We start from the raw sequence: 18,714 nt of genomic DNA, 5'->3' as shown, positions 1-18,714 counted from the left end.
TTTATAGTTCTTGTTCTTCTTAACGCTCAAATTGTCCCCTCTTTGGCCAAAAACTGATTCCGGTTGGCTCCTGAGTCTTTGATATGAGTTTAGTAGCTTCTTTGCTTCTTTGTGTGTTAAGATGTACCAGGATAATCTTAGACATATCTGGAATCAATGATTCTTTCAAGGAGTCCTGGTTTCTTTAGTGAGAGATACTGTTTACAGACCTCAGTCAGGGCTTGGAGGTTGTCATTGCCACTGAGTTGGTCATTACTTTGGGCCTTTTTGGTAGACAGTGCTGGGGAAACCACCTCATGAATTCATACTGATGTCCCAATTCAAATTGAGGACTATAGGATTTTTACTTCTGTGATTTTGTATTTGTATCTCTTAGGCTGAAAAATCTGGTTCCTCATGATATTAAATTAACATCATTGTTTGTTGTCTTCTATACTGTAAATATATAGCATTTTCAAAATACCAGTATTAGTATTATCACTAACAGTATGATTACTGGAAACTTTTTAAGATTTCTTTGCATTTATATTTTTTTCCTTAGGTTATATATCCTCTTAGGAAAATACAGTCGAATTGCTATGTTTTTAAGCCATGTGATAAATTAGTTTCTCTCTTTTGTGGGTAAAGCCATCAACCGGATGCACAGGTTCATTTGTTTTGTTTTGCCCCAGCTGCAAATTCAGACGGTATGTTCATTGGCAAATAGTGTCTCTAGGCAACATTTTAAAAATTATTTCATTTTCTTTTATAATTATGTAAAACTCTTATGTATCAATAGTTTCAAAGTCAAATTCTAAGAAGTGTAACCTCTATCTGTCCCTGTCCCCTTCATCATGTTTTTTCCCTCCACCTATCGGTAGCCATTTTTGTTACCTTTTGTTTTATCTTCCATTTTGAAAAAATGAAAGCAGATGCATATATTTATTCACATCCCCCCCTTTTCTTAATAAAAAGGTAGCATTCTGTGCACAGTTTTTAACATCTTGCTTTCTTGTCTTAACACGATATTCTGGAGATCTCTCCACAGCAGTATTACATAGATGTTGTTTCATTTCTTTTTATAATGTTTAATATTTTATATTATAATATGAATATGAATATCATTAGCCATAGTTGATTTAATCAGTCCTCACTTCTGATGGACCTGTGCTTCCAAACCTTCACAGGAACACTGTTAATATTTCACAGCCACAAACTCAAGTTATTTTGTGGCAAAAAATTCTTTTAACAACTGTCTAAGGAACCCATTTCCTGTACATAAAATGAAAATTTTACCATATAATGGAATAATAAAGAAGACTGTGATTTATGAATATATAAATAATTCTTTATTCCGATGGGTATAACAGGAATTACTAAAGTCCTTCCCCGTTTGAAGATGACAAGGCATTTCAGGTCAAGAAATGCCAGAATACATTTCTAAATTTATCTTGTCTTTCTGAATTTGGGGACCTGCCGCTTCTCCAAAAGAACCTTGTGTCAGACTGTCTCATCCTCCTGATTCAGGCTTAGCTTCTGAAATCCTTACTCTCCCATCCAACGACAGGAGGCTGCCATATTATTTTTTTTCTGTCTTTCCGAATACATTGATCTGCATATACTTTCATCTACAGTCTAGGTCTAATTTAAAGAGGAAGGATCAGGTAGGACACAGTAGGATTGAATGAGACTTACTGGTGTGGATCTTAAGCAGTTCTTTCATTTAAATATGAAAAATGAAATATAATTTAGATTTTTTTTCCTGCTAAAGCACCAGCCTTTCACAGAATGAATGCATATATACTCCCGTGTCTTGATTCAGACATTTGTCATCTTATCACATGAATCTTTCAGAAGAAACAGCACAGGTGATCGTGAGAAGGCTCTGCAGGTCATGCTCCAGGTTCTGCAGAGCTGTGACCACCCGGCCCCCGACATGTTCTGCCTCTGTGGGAGGATACACAAGGACATCTTCTTGGATTCGGACTGCAAAGATGATGCCAGCTGAGACGACGCCATTGAGTGGTAAACCCTCAGCCCTAGTTAGTAGCATGTGCCTCTTCGCAAAGAATAGAATTGCACAGGCTAAGGATCCAGGTCTTTTCCCTACATATGTGTGTCTGCCTGTTTGCTGGCAGTGAAAAAAATGCCATAAATGTGGTCTGGGAATTTCCAGATTCCTTTTTCCAAAAGGAAACCGTTAGAAACAGGCTTTTCTACTGGTGACATTCTTTCCACAAGTACACTCATTTATCGGGGCGAGGAGGTTCAGCACACTCCTTCCCAGCTACTCCTTCCAGAACCTTGTTCCACCATTGTCGTAGCATTATCTTCTCGGTGAGCCGTTCATTACTTATTCATTCACTTATTCAAGAAATATTTATTGAGGGTTTACTGCATGCCAGAAACTTTCTGGATGGTGGGGATAAAGACACAGGAGATACGAATCCATGCCCTCATGGACCTTGCATTGCTGGTAAGGAAAGTCAGACAACCAAATACAGCAAAATATATAGGATGTCAGCTGATGGTGAGGGGGAAAAGTTAATCAGGGACGAAGGAAAGGAGGACTGGGAGTTGTCTACAGTTTTATATAGGATGGTCAGTGAAGGTGAATGAAGATGTAGAGGTGACGAGGGAATGAGCCTTGCAGGTAACTGTGTTCCACAAGGAGGGGATAACAAGGGCAAAGACCCTGAGGAGAAAGCATGCTGAGCATGCTCAAGGATGGTGAGGCAGGAGCAAGGGGGAGAGTGGCAGGAAATGGGAGAGCAGAAGACCCTTTTACTCTGGGTGAGATGATACAGTGCTGGAATATTCTGAGCAGAGGAGTGACAAGATCTGACATGCATTTTAACCAGAGTACTCTCACTGTTTAGGAATACATTTTAGGGGCTGTGTCAGCTATCATTTGCTGCATAACAAGCATCTCCTGGGAATTCCCTGGCGGTCCAGTGGTTAGAACTCTGCACTCTCTCTGCCGAAGCCCCGGGTTCAGCCCCTGGTCAGGTAACTAAGATCCTGCAAGCCGCACAGCTTGGCCAAAAAAACAAACCAAAAAAAAAAAAACCCCAAGCATCTCCAAAACTTAGTGGCTTAAAACAATGATTTATGATCTCTCGTGATTCTGTGGATTGCCCGGGCAGTTCCTCTGGTGGTTCCACTCTGTAAGTGCTGAGCTCACTCCTAAAGTTGTAGTTACCTGGCGAATCAGCAGGGCTGGAAGGTCCAAAATGGCCTCATACACACTTGACAGCTGGTGCTGGCTGTTGGTGGTGAGCCTCCATTCTCTAACGGGTAGTTCTAATCCTGGTAGACCAGCTTTCTTACCTGGTGGGCAGCATTCTCAGAGAGTGGATGTGGAAGCCAGAAAGCCTCTGAAGGCTCAGGAACTCACACAAGGTCAGTTCTGCCACATGTTCTTGGTCAGAGCGAATCACATGGTCAGCCCAGATTCAAAGGGGTGGAGAAATAGACTCCAGCCTGTGGGTGGGAGACGTGGCAAAGGCGTGTGCATAGTGGGATGGGAGGGCGTTGTGGTTATTAAATAATGTATCACATGGGTGAGGGCAGAAGCAAGGAACAGTTAGGAGACTACTGCAGAAATTCAGAGAAGAGCTGATGGGGACTTGAACCAGGGTAGTGGTGACGAAAACGATGAGGTGTCAGAACCTGGATATATTGTAAAGGTAGAGCCAACAGCCTACACCATCCCTTTCCATCACAAGAGCTCTTGGTATCGCTGCTGCATTTAATTTAATTCTCATTTAATTCTAACTGCTTCCTCTCCCCCTCTCCCGCCTGCTCTTTGTTTTCCTTCCATACACGTTGGACTTTGTCCTCTTCCCTCTTCTCTCCATCTCTACTTTCCCCTGGTGATCCCAGTCACTCCCACACCTTGGAACCTTTAGTTGATCTCCAGTCCACCCTCTGTCCTAAGCTTTGGCCCCACATCACCCCTCTCTTTGCCCACCTGTTATACCTCAAGATGGTGCTGGTATTTAAGACTCAACGTGTCTAAGGCTGAAGTCGGTTCCTCCTCTCCACAAGGGATGGCTTCCATTGTCTTGCTTTCTTACAACCATTCTTTAGCCTTCTAAGCATACACTTTTGGTTAATGTTTGATAACTTTGACTCACTTCTCTCCCCATACAGTCAGTTCCCAATTCCAGTCCTTCTGTGAGCCTTCCCTCACTCCCTACTCATCCTTTCCCATCACCACCACCCCAAATCGGCGCCATTTTTTTTTTTTTTAGTCTCTTGCCAGGAATGTTCTAACGGTATCCCAAGTAGGCTCTCTGCTTGGTGTCTCTAAAATCTGTCCTTCATAGATTGACAGCTTACTCCTCCTAAAGCTCAAAGATCCAAAATGGCTCTCCACTCCTTATTAAATAAAACTTCAAACTCTTAGACCCCCATTCTAGGCGCTTTGCAGACTTTCTCCAACCTGCCCCTAGCCCTGTTTCCCACTATCTGATATATGTCCAAGTAAACTGAAGTTCCTTAGGAGCTCCCCAAGCTCCCATCTCTTCTGCCATTTTCTGTGCCTGGGGTTCCCTTTCTAAATCACTATTGTTACAATTCTGTCCATCTTCATGCCACATCTCAAGCCTCTCTGTCTTCTGTGAGTCCCTCTAGACTTGGGTTTGTGTGGTTTTAGGTTCCCACACTCATGGAAAAATTAGTATTTTTTCATGAGTGTGGTATTACTATTGTGTAGATATTATCACTTCCATCACGGTATAGGTTCTTAGAGGGCGGGGACCTTGTTTTATTCTTAGTTAATCCCCAGTAGCACCCGTGCACTGTATGCTCAAGAGAAATCACTCAGGGTGTTGAAGGGAAATTAAAGTTTGGTGCAGCCAAAATAGGAAGCTGTGTTCCCAGCATCGTGGCCAAGAATTCAACCTCCAGGTCAGGAAATTACTGCCAATGGCTCCTTCAAGGAAGTCAGAGGAGCCTTTTGCATGCACTTGAGAAGGTCGTGGCAGTGGATACAGGAGCAAATAAAGCGGAGTCTTCTGGTCAGGGCATGATGGCTCCGGTGAGACCTTGAGGGTCACCTTGCTCTCAGAGATGTGCAACACGCAGCTCAGAGAGGCAGGGGCTGGTTCAAGGTCACGGGGCTGGTCAGACACAAACCTGGGACTGCAGTCCCGACTCTGAGTTCAAGACTTGTCTGTCCCCAAGCTGGGCCTGTTTCATTTGTGAATAAGAAGCACAGAGAAGTCACCCTCTCTGCCCTCTTCCCAGATAACTTTTCATAGTAAAAGAAAAATCAAATACAGTAGGATATGGAATTTAAAATCCCCAAGACATACCCAGGGGAGTGGGGGAGAGGTTTCAATTTTATTGGAATTCTGTTGACTAGGGCTGGAATGACTTTCTTGATATCCTCTAGTCCCTCTGAGGGTACTTGTATCATGCCCCAAAGCTCATAAAATCAGATTTTAACTGATTTTATGATTTATGGTCAGATTTAACTGATAAGTTCTCCCTTCCACAATTTTATGTTTTGTGGGTGTTTGATCCTCTCGTTGTCACATGACTGATAAAATCAGACCTGGTGTACAAAAAGAAATTTTTACATCATTACTTCATTGATCAAATTCTTTTTTTCCTGATCATGATGTTCATACTCACTCATGGAAGAGAAAGAAAATTTTTATGCGTAGAAAAAAGAATAAATAAGAGAATTAAAAATGGCATGGTTAACCTTTTGGTATAAAAATGGTATTCACAGTTTTGGATCTTGTTTTTTATCCTAATGTAATAGATCCCTGCCCCTTCTCTCACTTTATTATTTTTTTAATAAATCTATTTATTTTATTTTACTTTTGGCTGCATTGGGTCTTCGTTGCACACGGGCTTTCTCTAGTTGTGGCAAGCAGGGACTACTCTTCGTTGCAGTGCGTGGGCTTCTCATTGCGGTGGCTTCTCTTGTTGCAGAGAATGGGTTCTAGGCACGTGGGCTTCAGTAGTTGTGGTGCGCGGGCTTCAGTAGTTGTGGCTCACGGCCTCTAGAGCACAGGCTCAGTAGTTGTGGCGCACGGGCTTAGTTGCTTTGTGGCATGTGGGATCTTCCCAGACCAGGGCTCGAACCTGTGTCCTCTGTATTGGCTGGTGGATTCTTAACCATTGCGCCACCAGGGAAGCCCCCTTCTCTCACGTTATATGCCACTGCTCTTTGCAATCCAGAATTTTGGCAGTACTGCTTCATACATGAAAAAATAATTCCATTTCATGATATAAGCAAACAGACTGCCTGCAGAGAAAAAGCCTATACCTGTTGTGATTTCCATGAAATAAAAAATGCTCAATGTGCAAATGGAGTATAACTTTAAAAATGATATGTGGACATCAAATTGTGTTCTACTTTTGGGAGTAGAATTATAATAGGTTTTAAATTTCTTTTGTACCCTTTAATATAGTTTCCTTACTTTATACGATGATCATGGCTTTTATTTTAAAACCCTAAACCCTCTGAAGAAAGATTTTAAAACTCTCTAGTGTTAGTTTCTGTGTTGCTATTATGACATTTTAAAAAATATTTACGTACGTATGTATTTATTTTGGCTGTGCTGTATCTTCATTGCGGCACGCGAGATCTTTAGTTGCGGGATGTGGGCTTCTTAGTTGCAGCATGCGGGATCTAGTTCCCCAACCAGGGATCACACCCGGGCCCCCCGCATTGGGAGCGTGGAGTCTTACCCACTAGACCACCAGGGAAGTCCCTATTATGACATTTTTAAGAAGCTGTCTGACTGCTACATGTGGCTGTTAGTAAACATGGGCGGCTGGAGGAGAGCTGTGAAACAATAAATTAGAGTAGTAAAAATTTTCATGAGAAGGTTGGTTTGTGCTAGTATTTGCACTTTTTCCCTCTACCATAATAAAATGATATAATAGGAATTTGGTGGTTCTGTAATTACAGGTATTTGCAAAGGGTTTGAGCTCCAGCCACCTCTTTATTCAGGAATCAACCTTGCAGTTCTGCTGATAGTTGCTGGACGGCAATTTGAAACTTCCATGGAGCTAAGGAGAATAGGTAAAGCTGTTTATGACTGCAGATGTTGATATGCTTTGGTAACACAAGTTCAGCATTAAAAATTATGTCCAAATGACCAACATTATATTTCAAAAGGAACAGTTACTGTATGATAGCACACCTCAGGCAGTAGCCCAAATGCCCATTTTCTCCTCTAAAGGTTTACATAATATGGTGGAAACTAGAAAGACTTTTCATAACTTTATCTAAAATTCAAATTCTTAAGGTGTCCGGCTGAACAGTTTGTTGGGAAGAAAAGGGAGCTTGGAGAAAATGAACCATTCCTGGGATGTGGGTCAGTTCTTCAACGTCAGCATGTTGGCCAGTGATGTTGGGAAAGCTGTCCAGGCAGCAGAGAGGTTGTTCAAACTGAAACCTCCAATCTGGCGAGTCATCTGGTGAGTCATCTGGTGAGTCAGGTCTATGTGTTTTCATCACCCATGTCAACATCTGATCTTGTTCTGAAAGGTTTCCCCCAGGAGGAAAAGGTGTGAATGCCAAAAATAATAACAGTTGCTACGTTTTTCCTTCTGACTTGTTCATTAAAGCAAAGTTAGGGCAGAAAGAGCAACTTTTGAGGCCTTGCTTGGTTTTATGTGACGGGAGGGAAAGACAGACAGACAGACACCCACACACAGAAAGTATCCCTACATGCTATGTCTCCAAGACAAAACTCTCAGCCCTGTTAATCTTTTCAGGCCACATAGGTCTTCAAGAGCAGAACGTTCTTGGGTATCAGTACATATTGTGCATTTGTGAGAAAGCAGATAGTAAAGCTAAAAGTACACCAAGAAAACGGTTTTCATCACAAATGAAAACTGGAGCTGAAACACCAATTATAGATATGGTCGAGAAAATGGTGGCCCAGCAGTGGCCCTAGGTTAGCACATTATACAGCCATTAAAATGTACAGGAAAGAATACTTGGAGACATGGAAATGTGTTCATGGTTTATCATTGAATAAGAAAAGCCAGAGGCAGGGTATATTTTTCTATATCAGTGCTCAGACTTGGACATTATCAGAACCACCTGTGTTGATTAAAACACAGATTGCTGGGCCTAACCCTTCGGATTTCTGGTTCAAAGGGTCTAGGGTGGGACCTGAGAATTTGCATTTAGAAATTACAAGCTGACCTTAGTCTGGGGACCACACTTTGAGAGCTACTGTTTTATATGGACTCATTTTAATTAAAAACCTCTGTTTCATATGTGACTCAGAGGAGGGTCTGGGAGGGTTGGGCAATAGCTGACTTCCCAATAGACATTAAGCTCCATTAGAGTTGTGGTTATATTATTGATTGCTATAGTTTCATAATAGATTCTCAGTAGATATTTGTATAATGAAAAATGATGAGTCATGGATTTGCTCCAACATATTGACAGTGGCTGTCTCAGGGAGGTAGCAGATTAAGAAGTTTGTAACCTGCTTTTTTAACTCTATTTTCTGATTTGTGTAAGATGCATCTGGATTACTTACATAATTTAAGATTTTTTACTTTTAACCGTGTTCGTCTGTCCCCTTCTATTTCTCAGCTCAGTGGGCCAATCTGGACTCTCAGGGGTAGGAATCTCAGCGTTCCTATCTCGTTTGACTGTATTTCTTTCCCATCCGGAGGACATAACTTTGACCCCGAAACCCTATTAACCTCTTGAAAGTTTTCTGAGGCTGAGAGAACACAGAGGCAGGCTGAGCTTCCAGCCCTCCTGGAGTGGCTGCTGTTTGCAGAATTCTAATTTTAAGGTGCATTGTTGCATCTGAGCCAGACAGGGCTGACTCTGGAGAGGAGACCTGAGGCTTGAATACATTCCTGTTACATCAGAACCTGGACTGACTTACAGTGTTGGTACCTTTTGTTGTGGGTTCAAGACCACCCTGAGGTTCACGATTTGCTAGAACTCACAGAACTCAGAAAAGCTGTTCTACTCATGGTTATGGTTTATTGCAGTAAGAGTATATAGATTAAAAGCAGCAAAGGCAAAAGGCATATAGGGCAGAACTCAGGAGAGACCAGGCATAAGCTTCCAGTTGTCCTCTCCCAGTGGAGTCACGGACAGTGCTTACTTCTTCCAGCAATGATACGTGACAACGTGTACAAATTATTGTCAACCAGGGAAGCTCACCAAGCCTTGGTGTCCAGGGTTTTTATTGGGGGTCAGTTATGTAGACATGAAGCACCCATGTAGCTGACCTTAGTCACTGAGTCCCCAGCCTCTCTGGAGATCACACTGATACAGCATGGCCCAAGGTCCCCACCATGAATCAGACTGTTAGCGTAAACTAGCTGGCCTGGCACAAGGCCCCAGGTAGACAGAGACTCTTATCAGGCAGGATATCCCAAGGGCTTAGAAGTGATCTCTCAGAAGCCACTCAAGGGCCAGACCTTTCTTTGGAATGTATACTTGGACAACCCAGTCCTGCTGAATTAATCCTTTACTACACAGTACCCAAGCAAGTCAGTCAGAGCCTAGCTGATCTGCCTTCCCAGGATAGCTCCAGACTTTATCCTCTAAGGGCAGAATAATACTCTGGTACTATGAACAGAAACACCTCCCCACCAACCCCATTCACTACCAGAGAGGATGTGACCGCCACTGCCTGGCAACTGTGTTTTCAGAGTTCAGTTTGCCTAAAGATAGTAAAGGTGTGGTGAGATGGAAGACCTTATAAATTCAAAATCTACCAGGTCAGATCTAATTTTTTGTAAAAGAAAGTACATTGAGTTTAATATTAGTGATTGCCAGAGGTCAAAGAGGGGATGGGGGTGGGAAGGAAGTTGGTGTAGCTATAGAAGGGAAACCCGAGGGATCCTTGTGGATGGAAGTATTTTCTATCTTGACTGTATCAGTGTCAGTATCCTGATTGTGATATTATTCTAGAATTTTACATGTTACCATTGCGATAAACCAAGGGCACGTGGGATCTCTCTGTATTGTTTCTTATAACTATGTAAGTCTATAATTACCACAAAATAAAAAGGGTGGTTAGAAAAGAAGACACTGAGTTTGAAATTTTTTCATTTTGCAGTTGCTTTGAACTTCAAACCACTTGCCCTTGTTAATTAAGATAGCAAATGCTTTCCAGTCTCTATGCTTTGAACACAATGTACCAAAACTGAGGTTTAGCCCAGTGTTCGTAAGAGCCTTGTTGTATGTTTGTTGGACAAGCTTATTTTGCCCCCTTTGGGTTTCTTTTAATTAAGCATGTGGCTGCCAAATTATTAAGAAGCACTTGCTACACACTATGAATTTAAGAAATACGGCTCTTGGGAAACTTCTTTTGAAGGAAGTAGAATTGAATTCCGTTTCTTTGGGAATCTAATTTATTGGTGCTCATGATGTTTCCAGGTACCTGCGATCATTAGTTCAGAACTTGTTATTAATTCAGCGCTTCAAGAAACCCATTATTGAACATGCACCCAGGCAAGAATGGCTGAACTTCTGGTTAGATATAATTTTTGAGGCAACAAATGAAGTTACTAATGGACTCAGATTTCCAGTAAGAGATGCTAAATCCATTTTTTTTAGATTAAAAAAGAAGAAACTGGGGTTGGTACTATCTAATTATTGAATACTCTTAAAGGAAGAAACCCTTAGAGTAATTGAAAATGTTAAGAGATCCATCAGTCTTACGTAGAATCAGCCAGCGAGAGATCAACTCACTAGAAAAAGCTGGCTATATCCTCTAAAATAGTGGTTCTCAACTAGGAGTGATTTTTGTCCCCCAGAGGCCGTTTGGCAACGTCTGGAGACATTTTGGTTGTCACAGCTGTGGGAAAGGTGTTACTACTGGCATCTAGTGGGGTGGAGGCCAAGGATGCCACTAAACCTCCCACAATGCAGAGGACAGTCTCCTGCCCCCAACACAAAATTATCCAGCCCAAAATGTGCATAGTGCTGAGGAGGAGAAACTTGGTTCCACAACAATGCAGCACTAATAGTAAAATTTTCGAATTCACAGCTGTTTCCTGTTGAGCTTTGGTTTGCCTCCAGTGCCACTAATTACTTTTTAAAACGTCATTGAAAAGCAAAATCGCTTTTAGCTTTTCATTGAGTTTTTGTTTCAATTTTATGATCATCTTATAAGGAGTCATGAGTAAGACATCTAAGCGTCCCAGAAACTGAACTTCAGATAATTGTGTTTCGTGCTTATGTCATAAGATTTTGTGAACATTCAGTGTTCAGAATTTCATGAAACATCGAATAAAAGATTATGTTGTTTGAAATGATTATGATAATGATTTTGTGCCTGGGCAATAAGTTTTTAAATCTTCTGTGAATTATGAAATGTTTCAAACCTACTGAAAGGTACAAAAAAAATAATGGAACAGACCCTCATGTTATCTCTACCCCAGCTTAGCAATAAATATGTTGCTTTATTTGCTTTGGAAATTCATTCTCTCTCTATCTCTCTCCCCCTTTTTTACCCCGTTCCTCTTCATCTCTCCGTCCTTCTCTCCTTCCTTCCTTCCCTCCCTCCCTCCCTCCCTCCCCCAGCAAAATAAAATATGACTGATGGACTGTCATCTCACTCTTCATCCTCTTGCATTTTTTGCAGACTTGAGTACCTACCTGTGGATCCTCAAGTTTACTTCCTAATTTCTCTCAAAAAGTGTAGCCTTCCTCTTTCTTCTCTGTGACGTCCTCAGGCAAGCCTTTCTTGGCCCCTCTGTCTAAAGAAGTGTCCCCCACCCCTTCCTCACCATTATTCTGCCTTATTTTCTTCAGAGGTCTGTATGTTACCTTACTGCATATCCTTATCTGTTAGTTATACTATCTGCCCCATCAGAGCATAGACCTCCCATAGGGAAGGGATTGTGGGCCGCCGTATCCACCGGTCCTAGAGCAGGGTTGCTGCATAGTAGGTACACGTAGAGGATCTGCGGAGTCCAGAGCTTCCCACTTCCTCACTGGGCAAGATAACCTATGTGGCATGTTCCCACGTGTTACAGAAATCCGTTCTTTTAGGTTCTGGTGATGGAACCAACCAAAGTACCAGCCTTTGTATGTCTCTATAAACAGTGAAGCTGAGGAGAGGACAGTTTCTCTGTGGCACGTCTCACCCATGGAAATGGTAAGAAAACAATCATAGACAGCTCTCTCTTTATTTTGTACTATTTAATGAAAAATTCAGTTTTCAAGTAGGAGAGTCAACTATATTGTAGTACTTGAAAGAACAGGCACCCATGCCTAACTTCTGAGTTACAGGACTATATGAGAGAGTGTAATCACAGATGGAGGAGAGGAAGCAGGGTTTTCCAAATATATATATTTGTATTATACGTAAAGCTATGTGTGTATATACATATGTGTATATATACGTGTGTGTGTGTATATATATATGTATTTATATATGAATGAATATAAACTTGTGGAAAAAAATGAGTTAAACCGTGAAGGAAGTGGATAAGGAATAAAGTGAAAGTCCCTCCAAATCCCCCAAACTTGGTGTGTATTCCCATCACCAATGATTTGATGGATGTCCATCTATACCTTTCTCTAAGCTCAGTTATATATGTATAATGTGTGTATACATATATCCATTATATATATAATATACATATATATAGGGGGAAGAAGCATTTTCATTAATGAGATCATATGGTGAGATTTGTTATTTTGCAGCTTACTCTTTTTAAACGATCCATACATCACGGACAGTTTTTCATATAGCACACACTGATCCACCCGGTTTTTAAAATGTGATATTCCCTATACTCCCATATCATGGTGGTGCATTTCCGGGTATGGATGAGCCATAAGCTATTTTACCACTTTCCTGCTAATGCACATTTAGGTTTCAGTTTTGCATTCTAGCTGATGGTAAATACGCCATTGCACATCCTGGTGGTTACACCATACCACGCGCGTGTAGATGTTTCAGGAGCAAAGAGTCCCAGAATTGGACCTGCTGGCTTCAAGACTACATATGTTTGAAATTCGATAGCTACTGTCAAATTCGTACCATTCTAATTTATACTCACACCAGCGATATAGGAGTGGAAACATTTTCATTGCCCGTTAAAGATATTACGCAAATGCTGGGCCAGGCCTCATGTTTTGTGGTAACAGCTATATTTTCATCTGTATTTGTCTAAAGTACTTCATCAGATTTTTTCTTTAATAAAATATTTTGTAGTAATAAAAAAGAGGTAGCACCTTTGACAAGTACATTAGGTCTATTTGCTATGTCTGTGTTTTCATGGAGTGTGGGGAGAGTTCTGCCATCAACTTGGCAAAGAAGGATTTTTCCCCCCCTGGAAACAAGAGTGTGAGCAATTATGTCTTAATCAGGTAAAAATAAGCAATATCTTCAAAAATAAAATACAACATCAGAGAACAAGGAGAGGTTCAGAATCATATTGGAAAATTTTTATCAGAAATAGTCATGATACAACAGCTTTCCGTTGTTCAATGGGTATAAAGTTTCAGTTATGCTAGATAAATAGGTCGTAGAGAGCTGCTGTACAGCACAGTGCCTATAGTCAACAGTATGGGATTGTGGACTTCACATTTGTTAAGAGGGTAAATATCAGATTTGTTCTTACCACACACACAAATAAAAGCAAAACCCAAGGGACACAAGGACACTTTGGGAGGTGTTGGATATATCTAGTACCTTGATTGTGGTGATGGTATCACAAGTGTTGGCATATGTCCAAGCTCATCAAATTATGTACATTAAATAGGTGCAGTTCTTTCTATATCAGTTATACTTCAATACAGGTACATATGAAAAATATATAGTCATGAATGATATTTCAAGTTGCCTTAGTCTGCTTGAGCTGCTGTAACAGAATACCACAGACTGGGTGGCTTAAACCGGTGGTCCCCAACCTTTTTGGCACTGGGGACCGGTTTTATGGAAGGCAGTTTTTCCACAGACCTGGGGGGCGGAGGGGATGATTCAGGCGGTAATGTGAGCGATGGGGAGCGGCAGATGAAGCTTCGCTCGCTCGCTCGCCCGCGCGCCCTCCGCTCATCTCCTGCTGTGCAGCTGGATTCCTAACAGGCTGCAGACCGGTACTGGTCCACAGCCCAGGGTTTGGGGACCCCTGGCTCAAACAACAGAAATTTATTTCTCACAGTCCTGGAGGCTGGAAAGTCTGAGATCAGGGTGCCAGCATGGTCAGGTTCTGGTGAGAACCCTCTTTCTCGTTTGCAGATGGTGGTCTTCTTGCCCTGTTCTTACATACTGGAAAGAGAGATAGAGAACTCTCTCCTGTCTCTTCTTATATAGGGCACTAATCCCATCTTGAGGGCTCCACCCTGGTAACCTAATCACCTCTCAAAGGCCACCATCTCCAAATACCATCACACTGGGGGTTAGGGCTCCAACATATGAATTTGTGGAGACACAAACATTAAGTCTGTAACACAAATGTAAGCCAGTAACCTTGTCTAATATTTAACAGCGAAGCAACCTTCTCCTCATTGATAAGAGAGTCAGTAGCCATTTGTGAAGATGAGCTGCCGTAATGTGCTGGGGTATTTTTCCTGCACTGTGTGCTTTAAATATTTGAGCAAAATAGGAGGAGCTAGAATAAGATACATACATGATGTTCATACAGATATATCTCATTTGAAGCATGCATGTATCTTCTATTAAATTTGCCTCTTTGTTTTTTTTAACCTTTTAAGTATAACACACAGAGAAAAGTGCATAACTCATAAATGTACAATTTGATGGATTTTTTTATCAAGTGAACACATCTAAGTAACCAGTGCAACCCAGGGAAGAGAACATCAGCAGGCCCCACCCCCCAAAGCCCTACTTATGTTCCCCCCTCCAGGTACCACTGCCACGAAGCGCCCTGTCCTCAGTGTTCAGATTCTTGTACTAGAGGCCAACCTTGCTTACATTCTTTGTGTCATTGATGCCACTGTGATGCAAGAGAATTTTCAAAATTCTGATCTGTAACCTCACTATTCCATTGATAGATATAACAAAACACCTCATTTAAAAATTTTTTTAAATTGATCTATGTCATCTCGTTTTTTTCATATTTCTTTTTTTATATAAACTTATTTATTTTTTTGGCTGTGTTGGGTCTTCGTTTCTGTGCGAGGGCTTTCTCTAGTTGCAGTGAGCAGGGGCCTGTCACTATCTCGGCCTCTCTTGTTGCGGAGCACAGGCTCCAGACACGCAGGCTCAGTAGTTGTGGCTCAAGGGCCCAGCTGCTCTGCAGCATGTGGGATCTTCCCAGACCAGGGCTCGAACCTGTGTCCCCTGCATTGGCAGGCAGACTCTCAACCACTGCGCCACCAGGGAAGCCCCATCATTTTTAAATTTTTATTGGGGTATAGTTGATTTACAATGTTGTGTTAGTTTCAGGTGTACAGCAAAGTGAATCAGTTATACATATACATATATCCACTCTTTTTTAGATTCTTTTCTCATTTAGGTCATTACAGAGTATTGAGTAGAGTTCCCTGTGCTATATAGTAGGTCCTTATTAGTTATCCATTTTATATATAGTAGTCGGTATGTGTCAATCCCAATCTCCCAATTTATCCCTCCCCCCCTTACCCCCCGGTAACCATAAGTTTTTTACATCTGTAACTCTATTTCTGTTTTGTAGATAAGTTCATTTGTAGCCTTTTTTTTTTTTTTAGATTCCACATGTAAGCAATACCATATATTTGTCTTTCTCTGTCTGACTTACTTCACTCAGTATGACAGTCTCTAGGTCCATCCATGTTGCTGCAAATGGCATTATTTTGTTCATTTTATGGCTGAGTAATATTCCATTGTATATATGTACCAAATCTTCTTTATCTATTCCTCTGTTGATGGACATTTAGGTTGCTTCCATGTCCTGGCTACTGTAAATAGTGCTGCAGTGAACATTGGGATGCATGTGTCTTTTTGAATTATGGTTTTCTCAGGGTATATGCCCAGTAGTGGGATTGCTGGGTCGTATGGTAGTTCTATTTTTAGTTTTATAAGGAACCTCCATACTGTTCTCCATAGTGGCTGTATCAGTTTACATTCCCACCAACAGTGCAAGAGAGTTCCCTTTTCTCCACACCCTCTCCAGCATTTATTGTTTGTAGATTTTTTGATGATGGCCATTCTGACTGGTGTGAACACCTCATATTTTGACAAGTAGTTGTGGAAAAAACTGATCCTATTAAAGTGACTCTTCATACTTTTAGAGCAAAATGGTTTTGTTCTCATGGAATTCTATAAATTTATAATGGTTGCAGGTCTTTAATGGGAATTTCCATCGGTACATATAGTATCTCACTAGTTGTAAATGTGTTACTTTGTGTATATAGTCTGTAATAAGAAATAGAAAGAACTATATAAGCAGCAAATGCTAGTTTTCCTTGACTGAGGAAATGTTTTGCACAGTGCTTGGTAGTTGTCAGAGCAAGTGTCTGAGAGAAAGATAAATTGCCTTTTTTTCTTTGAGAGGAAGGCTTTGCTTTTGCCTTCATTTACATTTTAAAAATTCTGCAGGTTGTGGAAGCAAGCAGATTAGCCTGGAGTGAAATGATAACTTCTCTGCACAGACTTGCAGTTCTTCCCGGTGTGCTGTGGTGGTGGGAAGCAATCACACAGGCACATGTTCACCTGCAGACAGCGCCGCTGTAACATTAGATTAAGGTCTGCTTCATCAGCCAGGGATTCAGAAACGTACGCTGGTCAGTGTTTAACCACCAGCTCTCCAGGGGATATGGGAGCAGAGGGCCGATATGTAGTGTTTACTGATTTCTGTGGTGTAAATACTCCCGTCATGGCCAGTTTCACGCAAGCAACATCAGGTCACCGAGCACAGGCGCAAATGCAGTGTTTCTCCCTCAGCTTCTCGTGGGCCCCAAAGTCACCAACAGGTGCACTGTGGCCACCATTGCTATCCATACGGGTAGGGCTGCTGGTTTTGGAAAGCTCTTTGGGAGGTGCCTTTTATGCTTATATTAGCGACTGGAACATCTCACACAAAAAGTCTGTGCTTTTAACAGCAACCAAAAAAAAAAGTCTATGCTTTTAACACAAAAATCCCCCCTCCCTGAAAGTCCGCATCCTGGGGGTTAGGAGGGCAGAGGCTGAGTCAGCACCTAGGGGATCCTGAAGGAGTCCCCTCCCTCTAACTTCCCGGCCCATTTCTCCAGAGTCCACCTCAGCTGTGCTTCCAATGCACTGTTACTGGGGGCTTCTGGCACTGTGGAAAGCTAAAATCTTGAATCTGTTTCCTCATCATGATTTGGTGAAATATCCCCTCTCAGGAAAGATTAGAATGCTGCCTTACAGGAGGCTCGGGACAGGAGGAGAACAGTCACAGCTTTCCTGATTGACCCGCCAGGACACCACCAGATAGCTCATGAAAAACTCCCCTTGCGGACACAGGAGAGCACAGACTTCACGGTTCCATTTGTATGATATTCCAGAGCAGGCAACACTCCCCACAGTGGGACAAGTCAGAATAGCAGTTGCCTTTGGGTCGACAGGAGTGACTGGGAACAGGGGATCTGAGGGAGTCTTCTGGGCTGCTGCTGATGTTCTGTCTCTTGGTTTAGATGCTGGTTACAGTGGCTTTTCATTTTGTGGAAATTGATTGAGATGATCACTGTAGCCTTTTCTGAATGTATGCCGTATTTCAGCTTAAAAGTTTAGTAATGATTTAAAAAACACTTGTAGTGGCCCTCTTGATAGTCCCCAATCATTATTGGATCCTGTGACTTTGCAGATAAAACTCAAAGTCTTTTATTAAGTGTCGAGCCCCTATATAACCCTGTCCTCCTTCTCCTCCCTCCTTCTCTTCTCCCTCCCCGATCCTCAGCCCCAGCCAGACCTTCATCTGTCATCTCACAGTTCGCTGAGCTGGCCCTGCAGGAGTTCACATCTGCACTTTTGTTCTCATCCTTCTCCCTCCCTGGAATTCGTTCTTCCAATTACCCAAGTCCTAACTTTTGCAGAGGTATCTCTAACCACCCTTTCCCGCCTCCTGTCCTTCCATTGAATGTCTGTTCGCTACCCAGTTGTCTGCATAATGTGCAAAGTACATCCTATCGCTTATTTATCCGTTTTCCAAAGTGTCTCCCCAGCTGGTCTGCAAGCCCATGCACGACTTCTGTATTTTTTTATCTGTAGGACCTATGAAGTAGGAACCCCCACCCAATGCCTATTGATTATAATGTAAAGGGAAAGCGGAGGGGAGCTCCGTGTGGTTTACTTCTTTTTTAAAAAAATTTTTTAGATCTAATTTTATTAATTTTTTTGGCCTCACCACACAGCATGTAGGATCTTAGTTCCCTGACCAAGGATCAAACCCGTGCCCCCTGCAGTGGAAGTGCAGAGTCTTAACCACTGGACTGCCAGGGAAGTCCCTCCGTGTGGTTTACTTCTTAACCAGTAAAGTTAACTTCCTCCCAAATCGAGAAGTTCCCTAAAGGTACCCTAGAGTAAACCTACTTGAAAACCTGTGTGGTTGAGCTTTCTATATACATACAGCCTCTTTCAGGCTCTCTCGAATCTGCCCTCATTGATATTTCTGTACCTGAATCCAAAGCAGACTCCCGTTCTCCACCACTACCCTCTTTCAGTGACTTGGAACACATCCCTCCTCTGAAATACACTCAGTCTTTCTATAAAGATGGGTCTGATGTGATAGCTTTCATGTTTTCATCCACTTTTTTTTTTTTTTTTTTTTTTTTTTTTTTTTTCACTTTTTTTTTTTTCCAGT

General features: G+C 41.8%; 1 protein-coding gene across 1 annotated transcript in view; it reads left to right on the top strand.

The window, feature by feature from the left end:
- MAP3K15 (mitogen-activated protein kinase kinase kinase 15) overlaps nt 1–18,714 on the top strand; it is a 150,593-nt gene that overhangs the window by 93,365 nt on the left and 38,514 nt on the right. The window contains 6 exon segments of the mRNA XM_024737994.1: nt 1,834–2,007; nt 6,918–7,027; nt 7,254–7,413; nt 10,373–10,523; nt 11,993–12,015; nt 12,017–12,098. Coding sequence (XP_024593762.1) covers nt 1,834–2,007; nt 6,918–7,027; nt 7,254–7,413; nt 10,373–10,523; nt 11,993–12,015; nt 12,017–12,098 — 700 coding nt within the window.

The sequence above is a fragment of the Neophocaena asiaeorientalis genome, unplaced genomic scaffold, assembly GCF_003031525.2.
Source record: "Neophocaena asiaeorientalis asiaeorientalis breed wild unplaced genomic scaffold, Neophocaena_asiaeorientalis_V1.1 scaffold324, whole genome shotgun sequence".
NCBI lineage: Eukaryota > Metazoa > Chordata > Mammalia > Artiodactyla > Phocoenidae > Neophocaena > Neophocaena asiaeorientalis.
The sequence above is the reverse complement of the archived record's forward strand: the minus strand, read 5'-3'. Positions and strand labels throughout refer to the sequence as shown.